Source organism: Pezoporus wallicus, unplaced genomic scaffold, assembly GCF_028554395.1.
Source record: "Pezoporus wallicus isolate ANWC-B61680 ecotype Strahan unplaced genomic scaffold, APGP_CSIRO_Pwel_v1 scaffold_6885, whole genome shotgun sequence".
NCBI lineage: Eukaryota > Metazoa > Chordata > Aves > Psittaciformes > Psittacidae > Pezoporus > Pezoporus wallicus.
In genome coordinates this window covers 420,255-433,158 of record NW_026638858.1, presented here as the reverse complement: position 1 = coordinate 433,158, position 12,904 = coordinate 420,255, and the positions used below count along the sequence as shown (strand labels likewise).

Here is a 12,904-nt window from a genome sequence, read left to right as displayed (position 1 = left end):
TATCAAAACTTCACGCAGACAAGACTTCTCCTAGAAGCAGCTGGTGCATTTCTGCAGTGTTGGGGAAAGGCTGAAATGCAGCCACTGCGCCAATGTAAGTACCTGATGCAGAGGCAAAAGCCTCCTAGAAGCCAGTGCGGCTTCACTGCAGTATGAAGTAGGAACTAACTGCTGAGACAGGCATGTGGCTTACCTGCGACTCAGAGCTTTTGCTGGTGTAAGTTGCAGTGTGTGTCTATATATATCACAGGCTTGACTTGGTAAGTGCGTTACCTTTACTGTCATGCAGAAATCCCTGTTCATTTGGAGCTTCATGGCATTTCTGTGATACTCTGATGAAAAGTGCAATGCCCATTTACTGAGGCTGACATAGGACAAACTTGAAAATAAATCCATCATGTTTTCATATATCATTGTCCTTCCACTGACATAGAGGCTTGTACCACAAAAACAGGGTAAGAAGTTGGCTAAATGTTTCCTTTTTTATATGAAACTTTGATGCCCACAGTATTAAATAAGGGCAAGAGGAATGAGGTTTAGTTTGTAGCACAGGCAGGAACATGTAATGTAAAAACCTGATCTACTGTGATAGAACTGTTTGAGGAAATGCCTGTTTCTGCTGTGGATTCCAGAAGAAGAAAAAAATAATTCCAGTAGTCACTGTTCCTTTCCTGAGACAAGTGCATTTTCCCCAGTGCTTAGTTTCATATGTAATCATTTATACTACAAAGGTTAAGGTGTTTACCTATTACTGTCCCTGATAATCTTACCAGTTCAGCAAGTCACTTCCAAATTTTGCTCCTCACAGAGCAAAACATTTCAGCAAGTTCATGATCAGCAATGCTTTGTGGCCAAAGTTAGGCACTTTTTACTTCTGGTAAATAAACTGTTTTCTAATCATTCAAGTAAGATGAACTAGAAAAACATTTCAGAAGCTATTACAGGATTCAACAGCATAAGCCCCTATCTAAACCACTTGGAAAAGTTAGAAAGGCAGTATTTTTAAAGCTATTTTTGACAACTTTAAACATTTTACCCTGATCTTGAGCTACAGCAATTACAAGAACCCGAGGAGAGGACACATCATTCCACACAGTCCTAAAACAGCATCAGACATCATTTTTGTTAGCTGCCATCTCCTCTAAGAACAGAGGTACCAGCCAGTGCATATTCCACATTACATATTCCCTAAAATCTGCACCAGTCATCTGGATTTATGAAACATTGCAGAACTCTCTAAAGGGAAATAAAAAAAGAAGTATATAATTCGTCTGTAGTCTAGCCTGAAAATTATAGCATGCAACATCAGATAGAACATTTTCCTAAAAAATCCTTCCTAGAAAGTCAGCTGAAAGGAGAAATCAGGGAGGTTGGGGAAGCATTTTATATATTAGCACTAGAGTATTGGCTGAAGGTTTGCAACACTCCTTGTTTTCACAGTATTTTAAGTGCCTTGAAGCAGTAACTTAAATTATTATACTTAATTAAGGTTATTTTCCCCCCACTTTGGTTACATAATTGGAGAATCATTTTTTAAACTTTGTGCCTTGTCCATGTGAGAGCTTATTTTAGCCTAGATTTCCACAGATTGACACATTTTAATGATCTCTTCATCAAAGGAGCAATGCCCATCTGGACACACTTAGCCAGCCACATTTCATCACACATATGAAAAAATGCATGGTATGGAAATGCACCATCTGCTTTGGGTTTTAAGCTATCATGTTGTACCCATCATTTGCAAAAGGTTAAGGGGACCCAAATCTTTACTTATATGGAGCAATGGGTGAGTCTGTGCAGTTTGGTCATTTGCTACTGTCAGACCAGAAGGTCGTACTTCTTGGGGGGGACCTGACAGTGCTGCAGCAGGTTACGAGTGGTCATAGGTTGCTATCTTATTGATGAAGCTTCCCCAAAGTGAGACCAATAGGTTTTCCTCCTCTCGTCCCTGTTTTCTTCCTGCATCTCTGCCCCTGGAAGGATCATGTAAAAACTGTGAGAGAGGAAACTTCTTGTGTTCAGAAAACAGAAGCATACATACATGCATGCTTGTAAACACATCAGATTACATGAAAGATAGGAGCCTTTTTCTGTTAGAAACACCCCAGGAAGGTCACAAACACTGGCTGCACACTCAGATCAAAGTGGCTGCAAGAACTACACTGTACAGGAGGACACGAGCTGCCCTGGAGAGATCCTGTCATCACCCACCGATCTGTTGTGACAGTGGGTGTAGAAAGCAGGAGGACTAGTCACCTAGCTCCTGTTTTCTCCCCGACAGCAACGCTCTGAAAATAATAATGAGCAAATTTCAACAAGCTTTGCTTTCCAGGATGGTTATTTCCATGGAGATACTCCTGAATGTCTGCAGCTGGTGTCCTGGCTATGATTTCAGTTTTGTTTCTAAAAGGTAATGATAAAGACTATGATTAAAAGCAAAGAGGTTTTCTTTATTCCAAAGGGGGGGGGGGGGGGAATAGGTTTTTAGTGGGTTTTGCGATGCATATTTCTCACACATAGGGAAATTATAATTTTGCTTTGCTTTGCTTTCTAAACAAAGCCCCCTCCTCGGGTTAGTTTCTATCTATCCCTGTATGCCAGGCAGCCTGGACTCCAGATTGTGTTCCATGGAAAAACTATCCTCAAACATTCTGTGAAAGAATGAAATTTTCCAGTGGGAAAAAACCCTTCCTGATTTTACCTGCTTTTGGAATGTGAAGAAGTCACTGGCTCTGCTGCTGAGGTGCACACAACATGCACCAAGCCTTCAGACTGGAAAACTCTGAGTTAGCTAAGGTACCTTTTCCTGGTAGGGTCCATTTTCTTGCTCAAGACAATCTTCTACTCAGAAAGCCCAGATTAAATGGGTTTGTGTTCTGTATTCCCTGAAAATAACAGCCTCACTGTTGCAGAAGCTGCAGAGCATGTAATCAAAGGATGCCATATGGGCCATTTACTAACAATGAAAAATGGATGCACCATTTGTTGGGCTGTAATTAAAACTGAAGAACACTTCCAGTTTTCACTCCCACTGCTGATCTAGCTATTTGTATCGCACATCATAAACAGTTTCTTGACTTATTCTTACTCCCAGCATGAATTCACAGCACATCAGGTTTCCAAATGGATATTGGTAGTAAATATTTCATATTATGGCTCAATAATATGCTGATACATATGAAACCACATTGCCTACCAGCTTCCTACCTACATACATGTTAATAGGATTATTTGTATACATATATACAGAAAGATAAATCCACATCCAAACTAACACAAAACCAATCAAGATAAAAATAAAATCACTGCAGTCAGTTTAGGCATCATTCTGGATTTCAAGTGCTTTAAACTACTACTGTAATTTGCAAGTCCACACTTTAAACTAACATAATGTAAAAGCATTGCACAAAAACTATTCTAAACTGTCAAAGTACGAATTAATGTATTTCCATTTACTTCACTCACATCTCAATTTAAAAACAAAACATATTCAAATAAATGGCTTTTTTTAAAGTCTGAGAACCATAGTTTTCTCTGGGATCTATTTCTACAGAATTGCCAAATATAGCCATTTACAAAGATCACAAGCTTTATGATATTTTTAGTTGCCTCCTTGTCTGAGATTTTTCCACTTTTCTCCATCTTCCCCCCTCAAGGCAAAAGGGCTGGAAATGCCCCTATCTTTTATCCACTCCGAAGAAAACAAGAGCTCAGGATCCTGGCACATTTACTGGGCTGGGGGAGGCAATGGGATGCAGAGGACAACACCAGATGACTGACAGCAGAACAGCAAAAATCTGCAATGCTGTTTTGAGGCTGGCTGCAGCTGTGGCCTTCACAAGCTGCAGGGCAGGCCAGGAAAGGGTGACACATCTGATGTGAACTGTCCTCCTCCCACCTTTCTTCGCAGGGACTACTCACAGATGCCACCAGCACAGCACAGGCACAAGGAACACTCCTTGGGTACTCATTCCACAGGTGCTGGAGTGAGGCCACCCCTACCTTTGGTTTGACAGTGACAGAAGTCACCAGCATTTTACTTGCTGTGGCATCTAGAGTGATAGCGAATGCTCCAAAAATAAATAAGCAGCCTGTATTTAGCTTTTGCATAACTGCTGATCTGCAGAAACATCAGCAGTTTAGCAGTAACGGTATCAAAGAGCTCTTTGGAGAATCAAGAGGACCATGCATTTCCCTCTAAGCTGCCTCATGCTTAGTGGTAAAGCTCCATTTCTACCATGGGTTGCTTTCAAATGTTTCTCATTTAAACCTAAAGCTAGCAGAATTCACGTCTTCATGCAGTTTCCTTCTCTTTTCCTTCCTTTTTAGTATCACTACAGCAGTCACAGATTGCAACTTCACAGATGCATGCCTGACACTAATAAAAAAACATTGAACACATACCAAGTTGACATATCATAGTGTGTTTTGCACATGTGTTGAATCATAACCTCAAAGAAGCCCTAATTGAAATTCCACAACAAAATCTCAGGAAATCACAAACACATCTATAAAACTAGATAGTTCCGTTCTGCAGATACCTTCCATATAATGTCAGTGCCAATGATTTCTAGAAAAGATGTTTGAAATCCAGTGAGATTGAATGTTGACTCCCATGACTCCCCTAGAATCCTCAGCCAGCAAGAACAGGAGCAGTAGTGCAGAAACACCAGAGCAAGCAAAAAAGTAGTTTAGACTATTTACAAGACCAACAAAATGAATGCTTAGAAGACACAGCACCAAAGTTTGGCAGTGTTACCTGGCGCACTTGCACCAAAGTCATACTAAAACACATTTCCTGCATCATTTCTCGTTAAGATAAGGTCCTATTTCACTCTCATAACTGCAGGTAGTAACGGAGCCACACAACTTATACGCTGCCATTCCACTTGTCATGGGAGCCAGTTCAACAAGGTTACTTCCTCCTGCAGCTGAAATAATTGCACCAAGTGAGTCCACTGCTCCTCTGCACTTGGACATAATGGGGAAACTCTTCCTCATAACTAGAGCTGCAAATCAATTCCAGCCAAGGCAAATCATGAAGCTGCTCAGGCTCTCCATTGGCTCTCAGGAGGAAGAATTAAGAAAAGCATCGTTACCAGCAACAGAGATGTGCTAAGCACAGCCCAGAGTATGGAAAGTTCTAGTTCAGGAAATGTTTGGGTACTGTATATAGTTTTATTAATCTTCAGTATTTTGTCTTAGCCCTGAGGATGCTCTACGGTCTCTGCACTATGCTCAGCAAGGATCTGAAAACACTTTTTTTGCTTGCAGAAAACACAGACATCCCACTTTCTCCCCCACCTCTCCTAATAAAGAATGATGAAACATTCGAAAGTTATTTTGAACAAGTGCAGTGATAGAAGGTTGTTTTCCAAAGCTGTCCAAAAGTCATAGTTTCCAAGTCCACTCTGGCTGTTAGGGGCACTGCAGCTTGGTACAGTGAAACTTGAAATATTTGGTATCACTTTTGAAGCAGCAGGTATGGTGTGCTCTCAGGATTAGCTGCATCCTTAAATATTATAGAGCTGCTGCAGTCTGGAAAGCTGCATTCCATCTATCTGTTCTAGTGCTGCGGGTCAACCACCAATTCCTTAGGAAGCAATAGTTTGGGAGGCTCTTCCAGAAACATTCATCTGGAGAGCTGTTTGTAACCGATGTAGGTGCAATGCAGTATCCTGCCCCTTTGAGCACCACACACTTTGGAGGCTACATTAAAAACATTGTTTTCCTTAGCTCTGCCCTATTTTTGCTCTGTGGCAAAGCACAACATGCAAATCAATCCATAGCATCAAACTTCACAGAAGTTACCCTTAAAAAACAAAAGGCAATTAGCAATTTTTGGAAGACTTGAGCAAATATTAGCAAGCAGCTCTGTTATTTTGAGTTTGCACTAGCAAAAGAATAAAGCTGAAGAAAACATTTTAGTATCAACACCCTGCAGCTGTATTTTGTTCTGTCATGCAAAAAGCTTAAATCAATGTCTTGCAGCATAAGAAAGAATCAGAGGAGCAGAAAAATGCAGTGTTTCAACTTAGATCGTTGCAACAGTTAACTGAGGATTTTGTGACAGCAAGCAATTTACCAAGTACGTCTTCACATTATTAAGCAGCAAATGAGACACAGTCCACAGGAGCTGCACATTTAATTTTGTCAGCAATTATATTATAAAGCACCTTACGCCTATATACATGTGTGCATATGGACCTATCTTCATACACTTACCGTGCAGCAAGGCATGGGTGTTACGCTGGTCTTGAAACAATTGCTTTACAGCCCCAGGCAGAGCAACCTTCCTTTCACTCTCACCTCAGGCAAGTCAGTGTTTCTGGAAGGTGGCCAGGCAAGATCAGATTCATCAGCCAATAAAATTGTCTGAAGCTGCTGTTCCACAGGAGATCGTTCCTCCAGCTGCAGACTCAGGAGCAGCCAGTAAAGACGAAAATCAGCATCAGAGTGCAGGCGAGCATTTTGCCCCAGACTAAGGGTCTGCTCTCAAAAATTCAGCTTCTTCCTGCCTGTGCTGCTACTATACACAGTCATCCTGCATGAAACCAACTTGCACTTGACTTGCCTGGCTAAAATAGGTGCACAGCTGTTCTGAACACAGACAAGGGTAAAGAAATCAGTCAAGCAGGTGCCTCATGCGCTGGGAAGCAATATAGCAACATCCAGAGACATGAATTCACAGTGCTAGCGGGGGCACCACATCAGACCTAGCTTTGTAGGGGGCAGTGAGAATTACTGCTCAAACAACCTAGCGTTCACTTGAGGACACAGATGTTGTTTGTAGTGGGCAGTGTGGAGACCACTGAAATCTTACTTCTATTTTTTTATCTTCCAGAGCTGGACCTGCTGCAGTGGCAGCATGAAGCCATCCTGTCCTCAGAACTATGTGTTTGTCCTGGACTTCATTGCCCTTCAGGGGAGCGCTTGATTTCACCCTGACAGTCCTACGGCAGCAGCAAGATATCCCAGCATGCAATAAGACTTTGCAAAGGTGGCAGCTGGAGCTGTCTGACATCAGGGGGCATCCAGGAAACCTTAGGTCTTGTCTTTAATAGGAAAAGCAAAGAAATCAGTCTCAGTATGTGTCAGCCAACCTTCAGTAAATCCTAAAGATGACAAGACAGTTCTTGCAGTTCTGCATGTTAGCAGGTCAGGAAAGGCCTGATAGGTCATCGCTTCTAAGTTAACAAGAAAGACCAGGCCTATGTCTGAAAATGTGTATTTTGACAGCAGCTGACCCATTTTGCTATGAAATCTTAATAGAAATGAGGTTTTTTTCTGCACACCATCTTACTCCCTGGCTGGCATTCACCTCTCCTTTGAGGTAAGAACTATTTGAATTTGTTCCCACAGAAGTTTTGCTCCACGGTGCTTCGTCTGCAAAGCTGACTCACCACCACATCTGAGGGCACTCCAGGATAAAGCCCACATTTCCAGCAGCATTTATTTGTCTCCTGACACAAGTGAAAAGCAAACACAATCTAATCTTCACCAGCAATGTTACATACACTCACCTGCATGTATTAGAGGACAAAGCTGTCTACAGTGCAGACGACTCCTTAAAAAGTTAAGACTTCGCAAAAAGCTACACCACACCTTGAAATGGAGGCCTTCTTCATTAAAAAAAAAAGGATTATACTAGAATAGGGTCAGCAAGACTGTCACTGACAATAACCACTTTTCCGTTTCACGTGCCATTGCCTTTAATCTCCTGTTTTGATATGGATGTGTTTTCTCTTATTTATGCAAAACAGTGCTACCTCTGATCTCCTCACAGGCTGACACTAGAGCCCTTTGGAGGACCACAGGCCAAACATCTTACCCCTAGAGCTCTGAGGCTGTGTTACACTGGAGGAGCTGGAAAAGAGGCTCCTGAAGAGCCATGGTGTGCTAAAATCAAGAAGCACAGAGGAACAGCCTCTGTTGAATTCAACAGCCTGGACTTCGTGCTCTTGGGAAGCTATGTGTGCAAGCATTTGCATGATCTCGGTTTTCCTTTGATGTAAATGGCATAGATCCACACCAGTTCACACAGGCTGAGAATCTTCCAGCTGGGGATCTGCTATCTTTGGAAAACTTGGGGTTTCATACTGTACACTGCCATACTGCCCATTCAATGGCGATTCACCACCCTTAAGGCAATTACATGCTGGGTGCCCCCTCAAAGTGGGTCTTGGTGCTAAGGGAAGAGCCTTGTTGAGTATTAGCTTAGTAAAAGAGTGTCTTGGCTGAAAAGAGGAGCTGGACACATACTGGAAGCAGCTATCTTAAAGAAATGAAGGGAAACATGACAAGCAAGTGAGGACCCCCTCATACCTTCAGGAGTAGGAGAGCACAAAGCTAGCAGCAGGCCAGGGCCCACACCAATGGCATAAAAAAGAGGGGGATGCAAAGCAGGCCACCATAGCAGCCTGCCTCCAGGACCTTCTTCATTTTCATACAGCTGATAAAAGAAAACTCGGTCAACCAGGCAGCTGTGCTGGTATCCCATCCCACTGGCAAGCATTGGGTTGTGCTGACAATGTGCACAACTGACATAGTCTGTCAGTTGTGCACATTGCCCTAGAAACCTGGTAAACAACTACATTTTATCCTCCTGTGTATTTGGAGTGTGGTCAAACTGCACAGAGAGCTATTGACGCAGGTTTTGGCTTATTATTCATCATAAATTTTAGTTTCAGTGTTTAAATGCAATAATGTAGAGCATTTTTTAAGCTGCTTTCAACATATATTTGAGGTGGGTTTGGCTCTAATCAATTTGGAACAGGGCAGGGAGTTCAGAAATTTTCCTTTTCTCTCTCACATCCCTGTGTCCCACTTTACTTTTAAAGTGGTAAAGCCCATCTAGATTAAGGCACCAGGAGAAGGGAGACAAAGAAAAAAAATCCAGCTGAATTAAAGACAGCTGACAGGGCATTTCACCATCACAGTCGTGTGCTCAAAGCTTTTCAGAAACCATAAAGTGAGTGGCCATGTAAATCAGTGAGTCATTGCAACAGGTGAAGGGGGAAAACCTTACCAAAACAAAAAAGACAAGAAAGCAGCAAAATTCTGTGCACCTGCTGAACCTGCTCACTGAGGAGTTTCCATAACATGCTTGTGCTTTGCCTGGTCATAGCACATTCTTATTCTCTTTAGTGCAGTTATCCTTAGGATGGCTTTGTGAAGCAGGACATTACATCTGGGAGTTACATTACTTTCTTTCTACCAGGAGAGTCCAGTGGCTTGTAGGAAGCCCGCAACACCTTAAAGCACATCTTCGTGGTTATGGCTAAGGCTGTTAAAACTGCATTGGACTTCTCTGTAATGCAAGATCAAAAGCTGCTTCCCTCTTGCCCGTCTCTTCCAGCGCTTGAATACGCAGGTGCTTCTGCATGTCCTCAGAGAGGAGGTAGTGCAGTCTTTGCCTTTAAATGGCATTCTTCTGGTTTTATGTATTTTATGGGCTCAACATTTGCATGGGTGTTTTAATATTTATATTTTTTTATTTTTTCATCTAGATGACCTCAGTATTTAAAGAGAACATACTGAATTTTGGGGGACAGCTGTATTATACTCAACCCTTCGCACCTACTTTGTGCACAAGTGACAGGAGGACACCGTCACTTTACATAGTTTTACCCTTTCTAGCAAGGAATGATGAAAGACCATGAATACGAAAAAGTAGTAAAACAATCAGAAGAACTCGGACAAGATTTTCACTTGGCTCAAGTCTAAGCAGTGCCTGCTTGAGGGAACTGTTTTGTCAACTCCAGAAACATGGAGAAATCCCAGTGCAATCAATTCACAATCCCACTCCACGTGCAGCCCATGTTGAACAAAAGGGATGAAGCCAGCTGTAGTTCTGTGTGTGTCAAAATAGCTGTACCAGCTACCTGTAGTGAACACCTTCTGTGCATGGTTTCCTGGGACCTGTCATGACAAATACCTAGCTTATTCATTAACACAGGAAAGTGTTGCAGGATGGCTCCAAGAGCAAGGCCATGGATCGTTGGAGGCCTTGTGCGAGCAAAGCTAAGTGTAGGCCTCACACGTAACCGGAAACCGGACGTGGGAGGAGAATGTAAAGGAAGCCGTGTAGAACTAACCAATACTGTTGTGACTAGTAGGCGTGGCTAACACCACGCGGACACAAGCGATGTGCGCCGCGAATAAAGTAGAAGCTTGCTTATCACCCATAGTGGGTTGGCGTGTCTTGCTTCTCCTCTCCGCTAACAGGAAAGGAGACCTGAAGTGATTGGGGGGGGAGGCGGGGGGGAAAGGGGCTGGGGTTTTATTTGCACACACGCGCACTCTTAAATCAGTTTGCAGCATAGAGTCAATGCCTTCTGGTGGCAGCCTCATTACCGTCTGTAATGAATGTAACATTTTAAAATAAAAATAATTCGTGCTGTAACAGCAAATACAGTTTGAAAGGAAGACAGCTGGGGATCAGGAAAGGCTAGAGTCAACATGGGCCTCTCTATTTCCATGGAATTACGAGCATTACCCTACCTGCCTTCACAGCAGCCAAACTGCACAGCCCAAATGACTGGGTCAACTCTTAGCACAGGAAATGCTGCATCAGCTTCCCAAAGGGAAAAGTCCAGTACTAAGCAAGGAGGGGATCTCCCGGGCGGGGAGCGTGCTGGACCAGGATGCAGCAGGAGCCAAATTACTTTTCAGCTCAGTTGCGGATCTCTGTCCCACTCTGGGCAGAACCCCGAACTGCGAGGGGGAGGGATCTGTATAAATAAATGACAAATTTTAGCAAACAGCTGTTCTGGCATAAACACCTTTTCACATCCCATTTTATGCTTATTGAAGGAAACTTTACCCTTGCCTCCTCTGCTTTGCTTGGACTAATTTATCATGCATTATGTATGTTGCTCTCAGTGTTCAATTATTCATGAATCCCTCCATCCTTGCCCCATTTCCCCTTCCACTTGCATGAGGATCAATCAGCAGAATTCAGCAACTCAAGCCCTTCATCACCAGCATCTCTCAGGGGTGTGAGCCTGCAGCATGGCTCAGTGCTGGGCACTGCTAATGTCTGCCACAAAACCCACAATCCTGCCTTCACTGACCAGTGTGCTTCAGACCTTGGGAAGGTGTCCGGCACTGTATGAGACCAGGAGGCTGATGCATAGAAACGTTAGCCTCCTGTGGGCTCCCTAACATCCCTTCTGTGCCTCAGGGCTGGGTGACAGCCACAGGGCTGTGCCTGACCTGTCCCCAGCAATAGACTGGATGTGATGGCCAGGTCAGACAAGGAGCCGTGTGTGGTGGCAAGGAGAATGTCCACACTGGGTGCTGGTGCCCGAGTGCTGGCAGCCAGGGAGCTGTGGGGCAGCTGCTGTGAGGAGAGGGGGAAGCCAGTTCCAGCCGGTTCCTCAGCGGCCCCAGCACAGGCACCCCCAGCCCGACGGCCAAGAAGGCGATGCCAAAAGTGCTCCAGAATGGTCACAACCTGCACATGCAGTGAGGAGCGAGGGAAGAGGGTGAGGAACAGCTCTGCCGGCAGTCAGGTGGTGCGGGATGAGGGGCAGGGGCAGCTTGGCTGCCAGAGCAGGGACTCCCCATCCTGCCACCCAGAAGGGTGTGAGGAGGAGCGAGGGTGGAGAGGGACCATCATGGCTGGACACAGCTCCGGTCACCATCACCCTGCACTGCCCTGGGCACAGGAGCTGGGAATGAAGGAGCAAAGTTGAACATGGGGTAAAAACTGGTGGGGGGGGTGTGTATTTCAATTTGTCTTTGCTTCTTGCTATCCAAACCTATTTTAATTTCCCCAAGCCTAGTCCGTTTTGCCCAGGATTGTGACTGGAAGGCTGACTGTCTTCATTTTTGCCCACCAGCTTTTTTATCTTATTTTCTCCCCATCCTGTTGGGGGGTGGGGGTGAAAACAACTGGGTGGCGGCCTCCAGCTAGCTGATGTCAAGCCACTGCATACTATTATTTACTAAACTTGTTCTTTTCTCTCCTGTTAGCTTTATGGCTGTCTTTCCACTGTTTAATCTTCTTTAGGTTTGCTTTGCATGTTTTTGTGGGCAACATGGACAGTTTCCCTGTGTATTTTGCTCGTTCCAGCGCACTCAGGTTTCTCCACATCTCTGTATTTCAAGGTACATACCCGCAGGGTGGCAGGTACATCCTTGCTTCCACAGTAGGACCATCTGTGTGTTTAGTCCACTGTTTTCAAGACATTCTTATACATAAATCCATGGAATAAAATAGTATGTACAGCACAGTGGCTTTTTCTGTGAGCCAGTATCTTAAAAGCTGTTCTCAACTACCAGTGCCACAGGACTCTTGCTTTAACTCACAAATCTCTCAACAGGATCATTCATGGGACATGAAGCCTTCCTTAGAAGAAAACCTTTGATGCCAGCCTGGTCCAAGTCAGCTCCCCAGCATGCAGGTCTATAAGCACAGCCAGAGGAAAAGTGAGAAGCTATTACTGGCTTCTGTAATTCAAGTACCAGATACCACTGCCTGCATTTTATTCCAGCCCCTATTTCCAAACAGCCCCACATAGATTCATGCTTTAAAAAAAACCACTTTCTCCTCTTTTTAGTAACAGTGATGTACTGCAGTGTAGAAGACATATAAATCTGTTGTCACCACTGTTGTGCTGGCCCAGCGCCCTCACCTGCACTGTACTGCAACTTCAGTTAGCACAGAGCACCTCAGTCAGTGTCACCAGTGAGTGCATCAAGTATAATGTGTTTTTTTTAACTTTTAAGGCTTCCTCTCCAGCTTGCACAATATTACTCACCTGATCTCCTGATTTCCTACATGTAAAAATTGAGCTCTTTGTTCTGAAGGCACATGGCTTTCATCTGCTGCCAAAGGGGAATTCATCTGGGTGCCATGAATTTCACCCTTTGAAATGAGGCATCCCCACTCCCATTA

The 12,904-nt window shown here is 43.9% G+C and overlaps 1 protein-coding gene across 1 annotated transcript in view; it reads right to left on the bottom strand.

The window, feature by feature from the left end:
* The window catches only part of OSBPL5 (oxysterol binding protein like 5), a 177,017-nt gene extending 170,569 nt beyond the window's left edge, over positions 1-6,448 (bottom strand). The window contains exon 1 of the mRNA XM_057412772.1: positions 6,226-6,448. Coding sequence (XP_057268755.1) covers positions 6,226-6,240 — 15 coding nt within the window. The 5' untranslated portion in view covers positions 6,241-6,448. The remainder of the gene's footprint in view (positions 1-6,225) is intronic.
* Positions 6,449-12,904: the final 6,456 nt, after the last annotated feature.